Source organism: Rhinichthys klamathensis, unplaced genomic scaffold, assembly GCF_029890125.1.
Source record: "Rhinichthys klamathensis goyatoka isolate OS25496 unplaced genomic scaffold, OSU_Roscu_1.1 h1tg000043l_1, whole genome shotgun sequence".
NCBI classification, from domain to species: Eukaryota; Metazoa; Chordata; class Actinopteri; order Cypriniformes; family Leuciscidae; genus Rhinichthys; species Rhinichthys klamathensis.
This window is the reverse complement of record NW_026606590.1, coordinates 220719-239279: the sequence shown is the minus strand read 5'-3', so window position 1 is coordinate 239279 and position 18561 is coordinate 220719. Positions and strand designations below refer to the sequence as shown.

General features: G+C 43.4%; 1 protein-coding gene and 1 long non-coding RNA gene across 2 annotated transcripts in view; one reads left to right on the top strand and one right to left on the bottom strand.

Annotated features, from left to right (window-relative positions):
- Window positions 1-477: 477 nt before the first annotated feature.
- The window catches only part of apobb.2 (apolipoprotein Bb, tandem duplicate 2), a 59932-nt gene continuing 41848 nt past the window's right edge, over window positions 478-18561 (bottom strand). Inside the window, 11 exon segments of the mRNA XM_056247173.1 lie at window positions 478-528; window positions 1941-2035; window positions 6041-6780; window positions 6783-7115; window positions 7538-9196; window positions 9280-9647; window positions 9730-9788; window positions 11182-11318; window positions 11510-11710; window positions 11806-11915; window positions 11996-12175. Of these exon segments, the coding sequence (XP_056103148.1) occupies window positions 1958-2035; window positions 6041-6780; window positions 6783-7115; window positions 7538-9196; window positions 9280-9647; window positions 9730-9788; window positions 11182-11318; window positions 11510-11710; window positions 11806-11915; window positions 11996-12175 (3865 nt within the window). The 3' untranslated portion in view covers window positions 478-528; window positions 1941-1957.
- Window positions 17175-17586, top strand: LOC130082340 (uncharacterized). Its single transcript, XR_008806757.1, has 2 exons — window positions 17175-17323; window positions 17404-17586. It is a non-coding gene; the product is annotated as an uncharacterized LOC130082340 (long non-coding RNA).

Sequence of the window (18561 nt, the reverse complement as noted above, 5' to 3'; positions counted from 1 at the left end):
GAAAAATCAGCTCAAAGTTGTATTTCTGAGTATTTCTACATTCAAATGGCTGTGAATCAGTAGCAGACGCTAAAATGCTGGCTAAAATCGACTGGAGTTGTGACGTAGTAACTCCACTGGGCGTCTCCACACGCGACGTCTTGGAGTGAAATAATGATCGGTGATCGGTGATAACTTTGATTAACTTCGGATAATAATAATTAACGTGTATATAATACTGTTGCCCCACCGGTATTGGGGATGTAAGCTAGCGGGAGAGACAGAGCTCTCAGCAACGGGCAGGGGGAGGGGCGTCTCCGTGCCAACGGCTCCGCCCACATCGCAGAGGCGAATTGCTAATGAGCTACTGCCGCTCTGCTGAAGCGAAGTCCCAGAAAACGGCACAGGTTTTGTGATTTTGGCTAAAAATGGCATAATCATAATTTAAAGACCACTGGGAATGTTTAAAAATAGCTCAAAATATGATCGGAGTGGGACTTTAAGTAGGCGACTACCACACTGCTGATTTCTTGTATGTCAGAGTTGAAGGTAGGGGTGGGCGGTATGACCAAAATTCTATTTCACGGTATGACTAATTTTATTTCACGGTAACGATATATTTCACGATATAGTTATTTATATATGTAGTTATTCTCGAAAAATCTACAAAAAGGGCTTTGTATAATAAATAAACCCAAATACTTTAGAAATGAAAAGTACTTCACATTGTTTTCTGTTTCTCTTATTTGGTAAATTATTTCTTTGGTAAACTATTTAGATAGCTAAATATAAACAAAACACACTCATCAACTTTTAGATGAACTTCCCCCAACTGATTAATGTTAAATACAACTCATAGGTGCAATTAAACTTTAAATAAAGTGTTTCTGAATAATTTTTCAATGTCATGTTATGCTTTACTTCATCAATCAGTTTATAATATCTGAATATTTTAAATTGAACTATTCTATTCATGATAAATTAGTTATTTCCTTTTAATTTAGTAGGATAGTAATACTAGTTATGTTTAAATGTGTTCCCCGGTACATTTTTGCCATGTCTGCTTAGGCTACACTGCGTTTTTAAGGGGCTTGTTTTGCTCTTTTTGTGATATCTGGCAACCCGTCACCCTGCGCTTTAATCAATAGAAGTTCAGAAGTGACTAGAAGGACTAAGGAGAGCAGCAGTTTGAAAACCGAACAGCAGCTACTGTTAGTGTTGACAAAGTAGACTAGGTTAAATTATACACACCTTGTACTGCGTCATTATTTGACCATAGCCCGGTGAACACCGCGCTCCCTCAGTGCGTGTGCACGCGCGTCTTCTGCATCAGTAAAATGCGATCGGTAAATTTGAGTGTCAAGTTGTAATCACGTATCGAATCAAAGGAAGATTTTATCAGCTGGTTCGGTGGCCAATTGTTTGGAGTTAGAAATCTATAACTCGCGAAGCATATTTAGTAATTTTGCCTCAGATAGGCTACAGGATTATACATTCACTTTAACAAGCAGGTTGTTCATTACCACGGGCGGCAAACTGTTTGCGTGTTTAAAAACATAAGAGACGGAAATAACTATTTAAGGTTATTTCTATTCGTTACGATATTGATATATGAACTGTTGTTGTCCAGCTTTCCCCGTTGCGAACGTGCACTCCTCGAATCTGTAGCCTGGGCACTGCTCTAGTTAACTGCTGCGCCTTCCCCCCCGAAAATATCACGTTAACAAAAACAACAACAACCCTTTAGAAAATGTAATTCCTTTGTGGATCCTCTTGATCTGCTTTCTCCGTGTTTCTTTTTACAATTCGCTGTGTTTCAGTCTCACGCACGTTGCACGCGAGTTAACCACGCCCACTTATTTGCATGTCGCGGTATACACGGAATAAAAAAATCTGTTACGGTTGACATTTTCTACCGCGGTAACGATATATACCGTCATACCGCCCAGCCCTAGTTGAAGGTAACAGTGTAGTCTTTCTAGACATCAACATTGGCTGAAAAAGACTCGAAGAGGTTGATCTTAGCAATACCCCTGTTCTGAAAGTCAATAACAACCTCACTAGGACGTGTCACGGGTCTATGAAGGAGGACTCAAATGCAGAACGAGTGTTAACAGGTTTATTGACAAACAGTAGACAAGATGTGGTGGGAGAGGTGAACAGTCCAGACAAAAGGCAGGGATGAGACACAAAGACAGCCGTTGCAGCAAAACTTCCAGAGCAGCAGCTGTAGCTAGCACAAGAAGACTGTAGGCTGGAGAGTAGTGTTTGCAGAGCAGAAAGAGACCTGAGAGTACTAGCAATAGCCAGACAGGAACCTCCAAGGACAACAGCAAGGCACTCAGGGATCTCAGGCTAAGCATCAGGCTTGCACCAAAGCACAGAGTGCAAGCAGCCAGGGACACTCTGCTAGCAGGACTGGAACTAGAGACTCAGGAGACAAGACAGACAGGACCAATGGCAGAACTAAAGCACTAACAAACTTCTACAAATAAAACACAATAGACTTAGGTAACAAGAAACTAGCTAAGTAGCACAGATTTAAACAGTAGCACAACATTCAACGAACTGGCAACACATGAGGGAAAGAGCACACACATAAAGGGAGTTAACAAGAGTAACAGGTGAGAACACTTAGACAAGGAACAGGTGAACACTCACGTAAACGAGGACTGAAACAAGGGAGCAGAGAACATGATGAACAGGTGACAACACTCAGACAAACGAGGACTCAACTAGACAAGAGGGCGTGGTACAGAGAAACAAGGAGGCAGGAACAGAGGAGCACATGGCCAACACAAACACAACCATAGGCTTGTTCGACTTCATGCAGCTCTGCGCAGACCGATCGGCGGCAGACTTGACGCAGTGCATGCCGGTTAGAAATTTTGTCCGACTTGATACAGCGCCGACGCCACGTGACTGTGACGTATGCCATCAAAGTACCGCGAGAGCGATTCGAGAGTAGCCGGAGAACTCAGCCAGCGCAGCTTCTGAAGAGCGGCTGCTCTGGGCTGCACGAGCTCTGATGACGACACAGCTGTTCCACGATTGGCCGGATTCACCGCATGACAACGATCACGTGCGTTTCGTGTTTATTCGGTTTATTCTCACACCTTTAGTTCCACTAAAGCTCACAAATCAGTTTTTTTTTATAACAGTAAACACTCTTTTCATGTAGTCGCGATGTATTGTGTTATGTTTATCAAAATAAAACTGATTAAAAAAACGTTGATTCCACTTCATTGATAGTAGCTGTAGGCTTATGTTAAACTTTATTCTTGTTCAAACAAACGCTGTATGAAGCAGTACATAAAGTATTGAATGAAAATGTCTCTGAAACATCTGTGTATTTGGCAAATATTGCATTTATTTCACTTCAGCTGTGCTAAAGTATACAAACATCACGTGAGCGGTCACTACAGGAACCAGAAAGTGTCCGACTTCACGTCTCCGTTTGCAGCTCCTCCCCGCCTGCACGCGGCTACTCTCGCCGATCAGTTACATCCAGCCGCAGCCGATGTCGAACACACCTCATATGTTCAAGCTCAACACAAACATAGAGACATGAAACAAAGACAACACAGACAAAGCTGCCAGAGCAAGACCCTGACAGTACCCCCCATCTAATGGACGCCTCCAGGCGTCCAAAACAGGCATAGAAGTCCAAGGAGGCAACAACTGGGGAGGCGGGTGGGGCATAAACATAGAAGTCCCAAACTGACCAGGAAACACAGAGGGAGGGATGGGGCGGGTGGGAACAGAACCGGGTAAAAAGTTCAAGGCTGACAAAGGAGGTGCCGGCTTAGGGGAACCATAACCAGGAAACGCAGAGGGTGAGACGGGAGGAAAGGGAACTTGATAGGAGGTACTCTTGGACACAGGAACTGGCCTAACTGGTCTGGACTTCCAACTGGGCTTGACAGACTTGGGGGCAAAGACATGACTAGCAGGATTGGTGAAGGTCTTGGAATCAGGTGCGGGGACTGACTCAGGAGCGCCCTCCTGGGCTGCGCTGGCGTGCTCAGGGACTGACTCAGGAGCGCCCTCCTGGGCTGCGCTGGCGTGCACAGGGACTGCGCTCTCTGGAGCAACGCTCACCTCAGCAGGCTCGGGGACCGCCTTCACAGCAGCGGGCTCGGGGACCGCCTTCACAGCAGCGGGCTCGGGGACCGCCTTCACAGCAGCGGGCTCGGGGACCGCCTTCACAGCAGCGGGCTCGCATTCTGCAGTCTTGACAGGCTTGGCAGAAATGTCTAGGGATTTGACAAGACTTGTAAGACATTCAGAGAAGGCCTCTGCGGCAATGACAACAGGCAGCTTTGGAATGACCTCTGTGAACATGACAGGACTGGGAGAAATTGTCTCTGAGGGAATGACATTACTAGTCAATTACTTAGAAAATGGTTCTACTGGAATTGATACCTCAGGAACCACTGGACCTGGAGCTTGAGAATGGAGAATTGTAGACTGTTCTGCACAGGCCTTTCTCTTCTTCCTCCTTCGACGGGCTGATACTGTGTGCTGGACAGCCTCTGTAGAATCTACAGCTAACTCAGCCAAACCAGGCAGAATAGCAGTGACCGTCGACTCAGCAGTGACTGAAACAGACCTAGCAGACTCTGAGGTAACAGGAACACTCTGGGTTGTTACTGGGAAAACAGAGGTTAAGTCGGCAGACTCAGAGATGGCTGGAACTGACGTAATAGTCTGAGGGAAGACAGCGGTTGATTTGACTGTCTTGAATAACAGATATTGACTCAGTTCTTAAAGTGACTGGGACTGACCTGGATGTCTGAGAGATGGTGATAAGTTTGACTGACTCTGGGGTAGCTGTGGTGGACTGAACTGTCCAATTCCGTCTGAATCTTAGTTTCTTAGTGGAAGCCAGAGGAGGATCATAAATGTGACGAGACAGGCGAGGAAGGGCAGGGTGGTTGTTGAAAGCAGATTCCGGTGGACTTGGCGGCATTCCCCACTTACTGCGTACCTAGAGAAACCCCAGAAATCCAGAATACGGAGAGAATCCATCTCCCATGCAGGCAAGGGATCATCCAGGCAGGAGTTAAAAATGTCCTTGAGAGCAGCATCATTATAATCTAGCCCCACAGACATGGTCCAAAAGAATTGGGCAAAACTCCCCACCTCAAAACCATCCTGGCGAAGAGCAGTGAGACCACGATGACGAGCCATTCTCTCCTGGATGTTAGCAGTTGGCAGGATCTTGATGCTCATTCTGCTGAGTCCTGAACTGGCCAGTTCGTTCTGTCACGGGTCTATGAAGGAGGACTCAAATGCAGAACGAGTGTTAACAGGTTTATTGACAAACAGTAGACAAGATGTGGTGGGAGAGGTGAACAGTCCAGACAAAAGGCAGGGATGAGACACAAAGACAGCCGTTGCAGCAAAAATTCCAGAGCAGCAGCTGTAGCTAGCACAAGAAGACTGTAGGCTGGAGAGTAGTATTTTCAGAGCAGAAAGAGACCTGAGAGTACTAGCAATAGCCAGACAGGAACCTCCAAGGACAACAGCAAGGCACTCTGGGATCTCAGGCTAAGCATCAGGCTTGCACCAAAGCACAGAGTGCAAGCAGCCAGGGACACTCTGCTAGCAGGACTGGAACTAGAGACTCAGGAGACAAGACAGACAGGACCAATGGCAGAACTAAAGCACTAACAAACTTCTACAAATAAAACACAATAGACTTAGGTAACAAGAAACTAGCTAAGTAGCACAACATTCAACGAACTGGCAACACATGAGGGAAAGAGCACACACATAAAGGGAGTTAACAAGAGTAACAGGTGAGAACACTTAGACAAGGAACAGGTGAACACTCACATAAACGAGGACTGAAACAAGGGAGCAGAGAACATGAGGAACAGGTGACAACACTCAGACAAACGAGGACTCAACTAGACAAGAGGGCGTGGTACAGAGAAACAAGGAGGCAGGAACAGAGGAGCACATGGCCAACACAAACACAACCATATGTTCAAGCACAAGACAAACATAGAGACATGAAACAAAGACAACACAGACAAAGCTGCCAGAGCAAGACCCTGACAGGACGAGTCATGATGTTGGCGGCATTAGAGAGGACCCCGCTGACAGCTCCGACAACCGATGTGACATGGGATGCCTTGATTTCCACCATCATATCGCTCAAGCGAGCCTTCCCAGAAGCAACCAGCAAACTGTTCTTGATAAATGGAGACTCAGTATTAACACTAGCATTGAATTCAAGGTGCCTTAGAGCAACAGCATCAGCCTTCACTTTCATCTTCATCTTGATCTGCAAAGCATCGCTATCAGTGTGGCCAGTAAAAGACAGCTTGGCGGCGCCAATGCCCATGTTCAAATGCAAGTCACTCTTATGGGTGCCTTCCTTAGAGAAGTCTTGAAGGGCAAATCTGCCAGTTCCTTCATTTTTAACTGTTATTGTGAATGCAGCATCATCCTGGCAAGCTACAGCCTTCTGAATCAGGATAGCTTCACCAAACAGTGAGTGTGAGGGGATGTTCACCTGGTTTTTGTATGAAGTTTCAAGAAAGAAAGTATTGTTAGAGGCAGATCCATTCAGAGTCAACAATGCCTGTTGGTCTAAAGTCAATTCAATGTGTGTTAACTTGAAAGTTTCAGACACTATTACAGGACTCGTCTCGGGGATCGATATCTGTGCTGTGGATTCTAGATCATAACTCAGAACGTTGAGGTTTGCAGAGGTTCCTATAGAGTTAATGCAAGCTGTGAAAAAAGGGTATCTCTTTGAGGCGTTCATGAACTCTGCAGAGGTTCTGGCGTTGTTCTGATTATAATTTCACCATACAGTTTTCCAAAAGATGGCACTAGAAGAGATGTCGAAATTGCAGGAATCTGACTGTCAAGCTTGTTCTCAGCACTGGCAGGATGGAAGATTTCATTCAGCTTTGTGTAACCTTGGGTCTTGATCAAGCTAAGAATATTTTTTACATCCTCAATGATGGAAAATATCAAAACCTTGATGTGCTTTGGTAGGATTTCAACAACTTTGTCAATATGCATACCCATCACAATCAATTCCCCCAAACTATCCAATGCCTCACTGAAACGGTTGAACATATCACTCACTAATTTCTCAAATGCACCGATCCAGACTGATCTCATGAAATGGCGTATGTATGACACACCAATTCGTATTTCCATTTTTGGCGTGCTATTAACACGCATAATCGCTTTTCAGCGTGTTTATCAACGCCTTTGACTTAACGTTACATTACTGTATTATATAAATATATGACCTACCCCAACCCCGTCCCTAAACCTACCCGTCACTGGGGTTAATACCATTTATGAGTCTTCTCCTACCATCCTAGGAAAAGAAATATCGCTCCACAGATGTAGATATAGATTTTGCTTCGTTTCGCTCGGAAATTTAACGGCGTAGACATACACGCAAAAGATTTCGGTGTTGACATACACGCGGATAGCTCAAAATGCGTATAGATAACACGCCACTTGACTTGAAAGTGGCGTGTATGTTTACGCAAAGTCATGATGTCATGTTGACCGATCAGACCTTTCAGCTTTAATGCGTTCTCGTGGTACGGAACTTTCAAGGCATGTTTCAGCTGCACAGCTCTTCTCTCAAAGTTCAAATTAGACACAAAATCACTTACATGATGAGGTATGTTCTGAATTTTAGAAGCAATCCCCTCTCGGTTGATGTATTTCCTCAGGGTCTCGCCCATACTCACAAGTGTTATTCTGATGTTGTCAGGGACTCGAGAAAAACTTTCAATGAAAGGCAAACTAATTGATTGTGTATCAGTGCTTTTGTCATACTTTAGGAAGCCAGAGACTGCAAAGTCCTGATAAGAAGTGTTGGCAGTGTTGAACAGATTGGTGTGCACTTTTCCAGACCCTTCCAGCCCAAGCCGCGCTGGACTGTTGTAAGCGCTGATTTCCTGTTTACTGGCATAGTCGTTCACTTCAGCCTTAATTGTCACTTTAATCTTTTGTTCAGAGGGGATAAGCAAAGTGTCAGACATGCTTTCAAATTGTGATTTAATGTTGACACTGTTGTCTAGGTTAAGGCGGGTTGAGATTTTGCATTCATGAGACTGAGCTATGGATTGTGGTTCTGCTTTTAGAAAGACTTTTGCGATAAAACCATGCCCTACGTGTACATAAGGGAAGTGTGTGTTATCCTTACCATTAACACTGGCATCAAAATTGAAACTGAATGGAATAGATTCATCACTATTGGTGTCAAAATTAAATGATCTGGAGTTGAAATGTATATGATTTTTGATTTTACCAGAAAGTCCAGCAATCTCTAGCTCAGTGTTGTAGTTAATGTGACTTCCCATGATTTGTCCAATGGTTTTGCACTGAGCAGTGGCAGTTTCGTTTTTGTAGGTGATCTCGAAGGTGTGCTTAAGCTCCTGCAGACTCAGGAGGCTTTGCAGTGAGGTTGTGCCATTGGTTCTCAGGCCATCTTTATTGAGGTTCAGAATAGCTTTGTGGACAGCTTGGTGTCCAATGAGTTTAACAGAGGCGTCACTGTGAATAGCTAGACCACTGATGTCCAGTGCTCCTGTGACCAGGGAATGGATAAGTTATTCAATGCTGTAAGTTGAGGTCTCAATCTTAATGCTAACTGCTTCAACACCAGCTCTGGTCTCAACCACGTTTTGAATCTTCAGGCCAAGAACCTGTGCTTTCGTATGAGAATTAAGTTCAAACTGGGATTCCTTGAAGGTTATTTTAGCAATGTTTAGCAATGTTAGAAGGTTGTCAAATGCTGTGTTGTTGGCCAGAATTATCAGCTCTCCATTGGCAAAGGCTACAGCAAAGGAGTTGTGAGCCCGAAGAAGTTTTGAATCTACTTTCAGTGGAGAATTAATCTTTGCCTCTTGTCTGAATGGGAGGACTGAGACTGATTGCAAAAGGTTTCCTGAACCATGGACTGAACCAGCCTTGAAGAATGCTAACAGGTTTCCATCTCCAGAGATCTCCTCGGCATCAACGCCAAACTGTCCAGTGTGCTCCAATGAAATTTGCACTCCAACACGGCTAGTAACTTTAAGCTTGCTTTTGGATTTCACACTGAGTTTTTCAGCAAATTCTACTTCCCCCTCAACACCAATCGTGGCACCGATAATCTTGTGGTGAAGCACAGCCTTTACGTTAGCCTTGAGAGAATCGCCAGGTGTGGTCTCAACTAGAGCAGATCCTGTGAAATAAATCAATCAATAAGCAACCATCCAAAACAAGTGCATGCCTACAGTGCATGTGGTACTTCAATTATAGGTTTACCTTCGACCTTTAGGGAGAGAAGGTCAACAGGACTTGTGCCAGTGACTTCAAACTTAGCAGAATAACTTTCAGCAGGATCTCTGGCTGCAGACACAGCTGCGTCTAAGATGTAAAAGTTGCTGTTTAGTTTTCCGGACAACTCTACCAATCCGAGAGTCGGCACAGACAGCGACACACTCCCAGGAATGAAGACCTCTGGAAGGTTAATGCTAGCAGATTCAAATTCCAGACCAAGATGAGGTACAATCAGGTTTGGTGTGGAGAGCGTTGTGGGAAAGTTCAGATCCCTACTGGATTTTCCACCCAAGGGCAAGGGAAGAGTGATGGTATAGTAATGCTGGCCAAAGTGATGTTTAACAGCAGCCTCTCTGTTTAAAAAGCATGTGTCAATTTTAACTGGTAACTGTGAAATTAATTGAAATACTGGTGAACATGGTGAGTTTTGCTCACACATTTAGGAACAATCTTTCAGGAAGAGTGATCACCGGCACGGTGTGAACTCCCAAAATCTGCATATATGTAAAAATAAAATAAATAAAAGTAAGTCATTATTTACTCACCCTGGTGTTGTTCTAATGCAGTATGCTGTTCTATCTTTTTCAGACCACAAAAAAGATCATTTAAAAAGTCCTCCTCACATGCCTATCCTCCTGCACCAACCTCAAACTTTCATAGAAAGACGCAAAAGTATCACTGAATGGTCTGATGCATCACATGTCATATATTCCAAGTGTTCTGGGGTTTACGATAGAGCTTGGTGGAAAAGAAACCATAATTGAATGTATTATTTAACGAAAATCCTGACCTTGGCTGCTTATCCTCTATGCTCAACTGCATGCGTTCATTAGACTCTTATTAGCGACGCAGTTCACTCCGACTCGCCCAGAAAAACACACAAGTTGTGAGAAATCAAGCAACATGAAATACAATCCATGTACTTTTTTGTGTTTGTCGTAACTATATTTGATTCAGTGAAGAAAGTACTTAGATACTATTTGGAATTTATAGGTGATGTATTTCATGATGTGTTTTAATTCATTTTGATTTCTCACAACTTGTGGCCAAGGTCAGGATTTTTGTTAAATAATACATTAAATTTCGTTTTGTTTTTTACCAAACCCTATCGTAAACCCCCAGAACACTTGGAATATGTGTTGTGTCACAAGGGATCATTCTGTGATGCTTTTGCATCTTTTTTGAAAAGCTTGATGCTGGTCGCATTCACTGCCATTATATGGACAAGAGCAAGCACTTCATTTAAAAAAAATAAAATGTTCTCCTTTTGTGGTCCGAAAAAAAAAGGAGGGTATAGGCTATGTGGCATTATTAGAACATCACCAGGGTGAGTAAATTACTTAATTTTAGTCCATTTTAGGGTGAACAATCCCTTTAAGTTTAATAAGCATTTATTTGCTGCAAAAAATTCTGTTCTTACTTAGTATTTTTGTCTTGTTACCAGTCCAAATATCAAACATTTCTTAAATCAAGATGCATATAAAGTAGTAAAATGACATAAGATATTAAGTCTTGTTTTCTGGGGAAATAAATAAAAATGAAGTGAGTTTTTGCTTAAAACAAGCAAAATTATCTGCCAATGGGGTCAGAAAAATAAGCTTGTTTCTGTTTGAATTCATATTATTTTTCTGACACCATTGGCAGATAATTTAGCTTTTTTTAAGCATCAACTCATGATTACTTAATTAAGCATGATTACTTCCCCTGGAAAACAGGACATAATATCTTATGTCATTTTACTCATCTAGTAAATGGATCTTGATTTAAGAATTTTTAGATATTTGGACTGGAAACAAAACAAAAATACTAAGTAAGAAAAGCATTTTTTGCAGTGTTTCTTTGGGTATTTTCAAAAGCTGATGAAAACAAATTAAGGGAAGTTCTTACCGCAACTGCCTTTGCCAGAACATCGCGGACCTTCAACTCATTCAGGCCAATCTGGCGATCAAGAAGGATGTTGGGAATGATTCTTTGAATTTCAGATCTGACATCAGACTTAAATTCAGCCTCAATCTTTTCATTCTCTGAGAATATATTTTGAGAGAGATAATTCACTAGAATTATACTGTCATGGTCATATATTTCCTAATTTGAATGGCAAACTGAGATTGAAATTTAAACTGAACAATTATTGCGGTTATCTAAATTTGATCGGATAACCACAATCAGACAATTAATCAATAATCGCGACAGGCCATATGCACTGGACATGTACCATATTTCAGGATGAGTGTTTGAACAGAAGTCGTCTCTGGGAGTTTTAGGTCACTCTCAATTTCCAAAGTAAACTTCTCACCACGCTTCAGTTTTGCAGAAACTTTAGAATCAAGCTGAAGAGAATCGATAAGCAACTCTGCAGAGATGCTGTACTGCTGTCTGTTTAATATCACTACATTTCTGGCCTCATGGGATGTTCCTGTTAGTGAGCAAAAGACAAATGATGGTTAATTTAAATGTGGATGTTTTCTCTTTTTTTTCTCCAGTTATGTATTTTGTTAAGTCGTCTCTAACCTTCAGCCTTCAGGCTAAACGTGACTTTGTCTGCCTCATCTTCGTAGGCGTAGCTGATGGTGGCAAAATACTCTGTGACCTCTTCAGATGGATGGAGCTCAACAGCAAATCTGAACACAGACGAAGTGTGGATGAAATGTTTGAGGAAAAGGAATATTTCGATATTAGTATATAGATGATTTTCACTTACTTTCTGTCACCAGTGAGAGGAAAGTAAGGGGCAGCATCGTTTGATGTTGCATCAGGATACTTCAGGACTGTACAGTACTTCAGTCCAGGGAAAAAAGCAGTGCATTTATTCATATTAATATACTCGCCCTCGGCAGGAATGGGCGTAGCCTTGGCACCAACAACAGACACCAGAGAATCGCTATAGATGGGGGAAAATAAAAGCATTAAATGTATGTAAAATAATTTGACTTGTTTTTAGGGCTGTACGATTAATCATATTTTCATTGTGATCATTTTGGCCTGCTGTTTGTTCATCCTATAAAAATGTATTTCCATTATATTGCATTAGTAACAAGCCTCCACAAGCTTTCATGCTTGCGGATGCCAGATGTCCAAGAGTTTAAATCCTTAAACTCGAGTGGTCCCAGTAGTGTTTATTGAAGAGTACACTGGTGCTTTCTTAATCTGGTTCCACATTGGTTGTTAACTGAGAGCATTGCATATGTGGCCATGCAAGAACAGCCCTAATGAGTTCTTTAAGAACCAATGGAAACACCCAGTTGCATAAACTCCACACTCATGCAAGTCTGGAGAATCATGACTGTTAATGAAAGGGGAGGGATTATCGTTAAATAGCCAAAATCTGTAGAGTACAAAAAGACCAAAGGGCAGCATCTCAACAGTGTGACTAGCTGTTGAACAATGGCAGGAAGTTGGTGTGTTGTTCAGTCTCTGGCACTTTGTGTTTGGTTCTCTGCTTTCTGCCATGCCGTTCCAAAGTGGAGTAATCTGCCCCAAAGTCCTCAAGCTCTGATGTTCCAGCAAACTGACCAGCGGTTTCAACAGCAAGCTGGTCAACAGTTTCCTCAGCAGTTTCCTCAGTCAGTTCAACGGCAAGCTAATCAACAGTATCCTAAGCCAGTTCAACAGCAAGCTAGTCAACAGTTTTCTAAGCCAGTTCAACAGCAAGCTAGTCGGCAGTTTCCTCAGTCTGTTCAACAGCAAGCTAGTCGGCAGTTTCCTCAGTCAGTTCAACAGCAAGCTAGTCAACAGTTTTCTAAGCCAGTTCAACAGCAAGCTAGTCAACAGTTTTCTAAGCCAGTTCAACAGCAAGCTGGTCAACAGTATCCTCAGTCAGCTCAATGGCAAGCTAGTCAACAGTTTTCTAAGCCAGTTCAACAGCAAGCTAGTCAACAGTTTCCTCAGCAGTTGAAGCCTAAACAGCCAGTGGCACAGGCAGAGCCCCTTGACAAATGTGCTGTAGCTGATTATGAGCAGATCCAATGTGGACCACCTGGTATCAGTGGTGCTGAGTGTGCAGCTATTAACTGCTGCTTTAACGGACAGCAGTGTTACTATGGGAAGGCCGGTAAGAGTGTTGAGTCAATATAAAGGTGTTTCTTGTTAAACTGATCCTCATCAATAACCAGCTCTTGTACCTTGTTCCAGTGACTGTCCAGTGTATAAGAGATGGTCAGTTTGTGGTAGTGGTGGCTAGAGATGTCACGCTGCCTCGTTTGAGCCTGGATTCAGTCCGTCTCCTGGGTGGAAATGATCCAGCTTGCAGTCCTGTGGGATCCACACCTTTCTTTGCTATATACCAGTTCCCTGTCACTGCGTGCGGCACGAGCATGACAGTGAGTAGCTGCTTGTGGTTTTGTTCTGCATGGCTTAGAATGGACTGGATGCCAACAGTGTTACTCTTTGCAGGAGGACAGTGGATATGTGGTGTATGAAAACAGAATGACCTCCTCGTATGAAGTGGGTATCGGACCACTTGGTTCCATCACAAGGGACAGCCATTTTGAGTGGGTGACGTATGCTTTAGCACGTTTGTTAATCCTTGGCAAATGCTACAAGCTCACTGTTTGTTTTCCAGGCTTCTCTTCCAGTGTAGGTACTCTGGTACTTCTGTGGAAGCTCTGGTTGTGGAGGTCAACACTGTTCCTCCACCTCCACCAGTAGCTGCTCCTGGACCCCTCAGGGTGGAGCTTAGACTAGCAAATGGTCAGTGTGTCACCAAAGGCTGTGCAGAAGGTAAGTGTTTGACCCAAGTGTGTGCCTAAAGCTCCAGGTTGCAGCGGTTTCTGGTTAAACACTATTCTTCCTCAGGGGACGAGGCGTACACTTCCTACTACAGTGATGCTGATTATCCTGTTACAAAAGTCCTGCGGGAGCCTGTGTATGTTGAGGTGCACGTTTTGGAGAGGACCGACCCCAACATTGTCCTGATGCTGGGACATTGCTGGGCGACATCAACCCCCAGTCCACTCAGTCTACCCCAATGGGACCTTCTGGTTGATGGGTGAGTAAGGCCAGTCTTTATCCATCTAGTGTGCTGTAAGGTGTTTCTGATTCCCTCTTTGCCTTTCAGATGCCCTTACCAGGATGATCGTTACCTGACCACATTGGTTCCAGTGGCTGGATCGTCTGGTCTTCAGTTCCCAACCCACTACAAGCGCTTTATTGTGAAGATGTTCACATTTGTTGATCCATCATCACTGGCTCCTCTGCAGGAAACCGTATGCTCTGCAGCCTTACCTCAACCCTTAATATTAGTACTTTTTATAGTGAATTCTATGGCTAAACCCTTTCCCCCTCTGTTAGATCTTCATCCACTGTAGTACAGCAGTGTGCCATCCCTCTTCTGGCTCCTGTGAGCAAAGCTGCACTAGGAAAAGTGAGTGCTTGCTGTAAACCGACTTGGGAACTGTGAGAATTTGGTATTTAAATGCTCCTCATGCTTCTACCACTTCTTTTACAGGAAGGGACACTCCCATCAAGACCGTCTCTAGTGGGCAAACTGTGGTGTCTAGTGGAGAAGTTAACCTGGTCATGTGAATTTAGATTTAATAAATTGGTATTGATTTTCAACGAGTCGGATCTTACATGACTGTTCTTGGTTTTATTTATTGGGCCACACTACTAAACCAAAGTTCCATTTTTGCTTTAGCAAGGTTGTTCATTCTGATTGGTGCTAGATTTGAACTAAAGAAGCCAAGCTTCTGCCCAAGCCATTTCACTGAACTACTTGCCAAGCTCCAGTTGCAAACCTGGGTTCCTCAATATTTTATATAGCAGGGTGCACACTTTTTTTTTTCCTCGCAGTTTGTTTTGCCAAGGGATAAAACATAACGGTAACTGTGACTTATTTCACAATTCTTACTTATTTTTCACAATTGTGAGTTACAGTACTTCTGGCAAATAAACCCTGCATATGAGTTGACGTTCTCTTGATTTGTGTTGACATGAAAGTGCAATAATTCTGATAAAACAAGAAATTTCTCAAATGAGAATAATCATGAATATCAGTTTAACCATCATTGTGCAGCCCTACTTGTTGTGTGAAGGGCTTTTAAATCCCTTTATTGCATTAATATAATCCATTTCCAGATGTCTTGTGACGCTGATGAGCTCAATTGGCCCATGCGGAGCTGGAATGGATAGTTTGAGCTGGCTGTTGTCACCGAGAGCTTCGCTCTAATGATAGATGTTTGTGTGCATCTCCAGACCACGGTGAACATAGTCAGGGAAGTGAGTCTCAGTCACAAACTCAATGCTGGCAGACAGTGGCAAAGCATTGATAACAATCAGAAATGTTTCTTGAGCAGCAAATCAGCATATTAGAATGATTTCTAAAGGATCTTGTGACACTTAAGACTGGAGGCCAGAATAGCCAAAACATCCACTATTTAGTGATGGGAATTTCAAAACACTGCCTCATGAAGCTTTGAGGCCTTTACAAATCGTTTGTTCCGAATCAATGGTTCGGAGCGTGTATCAAACTGCCGGAGTCACGTGATTTCAGTAAACGAGGCTTCAATACGTCATAACTGTTTCGAAACGTTTTGGAACACTTCGGAATTTCAATGGTTCGTCGCTGGGGGCGATGATCTCTGTCAACCCAGGAATCATGAGGATTCACTGAGAACCATTGAACAAGTGTCTGTGGGTTTTACCTGATCTCTGATCAGTTTTATACATTTGTAGACTATTTAATTAGACATTATAATTCAAATGAATAATGGTAGTTAATAGTCTTATTGGCCTGTTTAGCTGAGCCATTCATAGAACTAACAAAACAAACCCTGACAATTGATAAAAGAACATATATACACTTGATAATCTTGTTAGATGATTAGATAATTACATTTGAAATATTTTACTTTCAATAAAACATTTGCAATAGATTTGTAAAAGGGGTTTTAAATGCATGTTTGGCCTGGGTTTTTGTTGCATTTACACTGTTCTGACCACTAGGGGTCACCATGGAGACAGGTGTCGGATTGTTTCGAAGCCTCGACAAAATACGGCACATTTGCTTCAACTTTTTCAGTGTTTTACGAAGCCTCGATCTGCCCACCACTACCACTATTATATTCACAGGATGAAGCATAAAACAAAGGCTGAATTCTGAACGGCAGAAATAGTACTAGTAAACTATTCTGAAATAAGCTCAATATGTGCATTCTATGTATGTTCCAAAAGGGTGGAAAAACAAGGACAGTTGAATCTTAAGAACCAATGGAAACACCCAGTTGCATAAACTCCACACTCATGCAAGTCTGGAGAATCATGACTGTTAATGAAAAGGGAGGGATTATCGTTAATTAGCCAAAATCTGTAGAGTACAAAAAGACCAAAGGGCAGCATCTCAACAATGTGACTAGCTGTTGAACAATGGCAGGAAGTTGGTGTGTTGTTCAGTCTCTGGCACTTTGTGTTTGGGTCTGTGCTTTCTGCCATGCCGTTCCAAAGTGGAGTAATCTGCCCCAAAGTCCTCAAGCTCTGATGTTCCAGCAAACTGACCAGCGGTTTCAACAGCAAGCTGGTCAACAGTTTCCTCAGCAGTTTCCTCAGTCAGTTCAACGGCAAGCTAATCAACAGTATCCTAAGCCAGTTCAACAGCAAGCTGGTCAACAGTATCCTCAGACAGTTCAACAGCAAGCTAGTCAACAGTTTCCTCAGTCAGTTCAACAGCAAGCTAGTCAACAGTTTTCTAAGCCAGTTCAACAGCAAGCTGGTCAACAGTTTTCTAAGCCAGTTCAACAGCAAGCTGGTCAACAGTATCCTCAGTCAGCTCAATGGCAAGCTAGTCAACAGTTTTCTAAGCCAGTTCAACAGCAAGCTAGTCAACAGTTTCCTCAGTCAGTTCAACAGCAAGCTAGTCAACAGTTTCCTCAGCAGTTGAAGCCTAAACAGCCAGTGGCACAGGCAGAGCCCCTTGACAAATGTGCTGTAGCTGATTATGAGCAGATCCAATGTGGACCACCTGGTATCAGTGGTGCTGAGTGTGCAGCTATTAACTGCTGCTTTAACGGACAGCAGTGTTACTATGGGAAGGCCGGTAAGAGTGTTGAGTCAATGTAAAGGTGTTTCTTGTTAAACTGATCCTCATCAATAACCAGCTCTTGTACCTTGTTCCAGTGACTGTCCAGTGTATAAGAGATGGTCAGTTTGTGGTAGTGGTGGCTAGAGATGTCACGCTGCCTCGTTTGAGCCTGGATTCAGTCCGTCTCCTGGGTGGAAATGATCCAGCTTGCAGTCCTGTGGGATCCACACCTTTCTTTGCTATATACCAGTTCCCTGTCACTGCGTGCGGCACGAGCATGACAGTGAGTAGCTGCTTGTGGTTTTGTTCTGCATGGCTTAGAATGGACTGGATGCCAACAGTGTTACTCTTTGCAGGAGGACAGTGGATATGTGGTGTATGAAAACAGAATGACCTCCTCGTATGAAGTGGGTATCGGACCACTTGGTTCCATCACAAGGGACAGCCATTTTGAGTGGGTGACGTATGCTTTAGCACGTTTGTTAATCCTTGGCAAATGCTACAAGCTCACTGTTTGTTTTCCAGGCTTCTCTTCCAGTGTAGGTACTCTGGTGCTTCTGTGGAAGCTCTGGTTGTGGAGGTCAACACTGTTCCTCCACCTCCACCAGTAGCTGCTCCTGGACCCCTCAGGGTGGAGCTTAGACTAGCAAATGGTCAGTGTGTCACCAAAGGCTGTGCAGAAGGTAAGTGTTTGACCCAAGTGTGTGCCTAAAGCTCCAGGTTGCAGCGGTTTCTGGTTAAACACTATTCTTCCTCAGGGGACGAGGCGTACACTTCCTACTACAGTGATGCTGATTATCCTGTTACAAAAGTCCTGCGGGAGCCTGTGTATGTTGAGGTGCACGTTTTGGAGAGGACCGACCCCAACATTGTCCTGATGCTGGGACATTGCTGGGCGACATCAACCCCCAGTCCACTCAGTCTACCCCAATGGGACCTTCTGGTTGATGGGTGAGTAAGGCCAGTCTTTATCCATCTAGTGTGCTGTAAGGTGTTTCTGATTCCCTCTTTGCCTTTCAGATGCCCTTACCAGGATGATCGTTACCTGACCACATTGGTTCCAGTGGCTGGATCGTCTGGTCTTCAGTTCCCAACCCACTACAAGCGCTTTATTGTGAAGATGTTCACATTTGTTGATCCATCATCACTGGCTCCTCTGCAGGAAACCGTATGCTCCGCAGCCTTACCTCAACCCTTAATATTAGTACTTTTTATAGTGAATTCTATGGCTAAACCCTTTCCCCCTCTGTTAG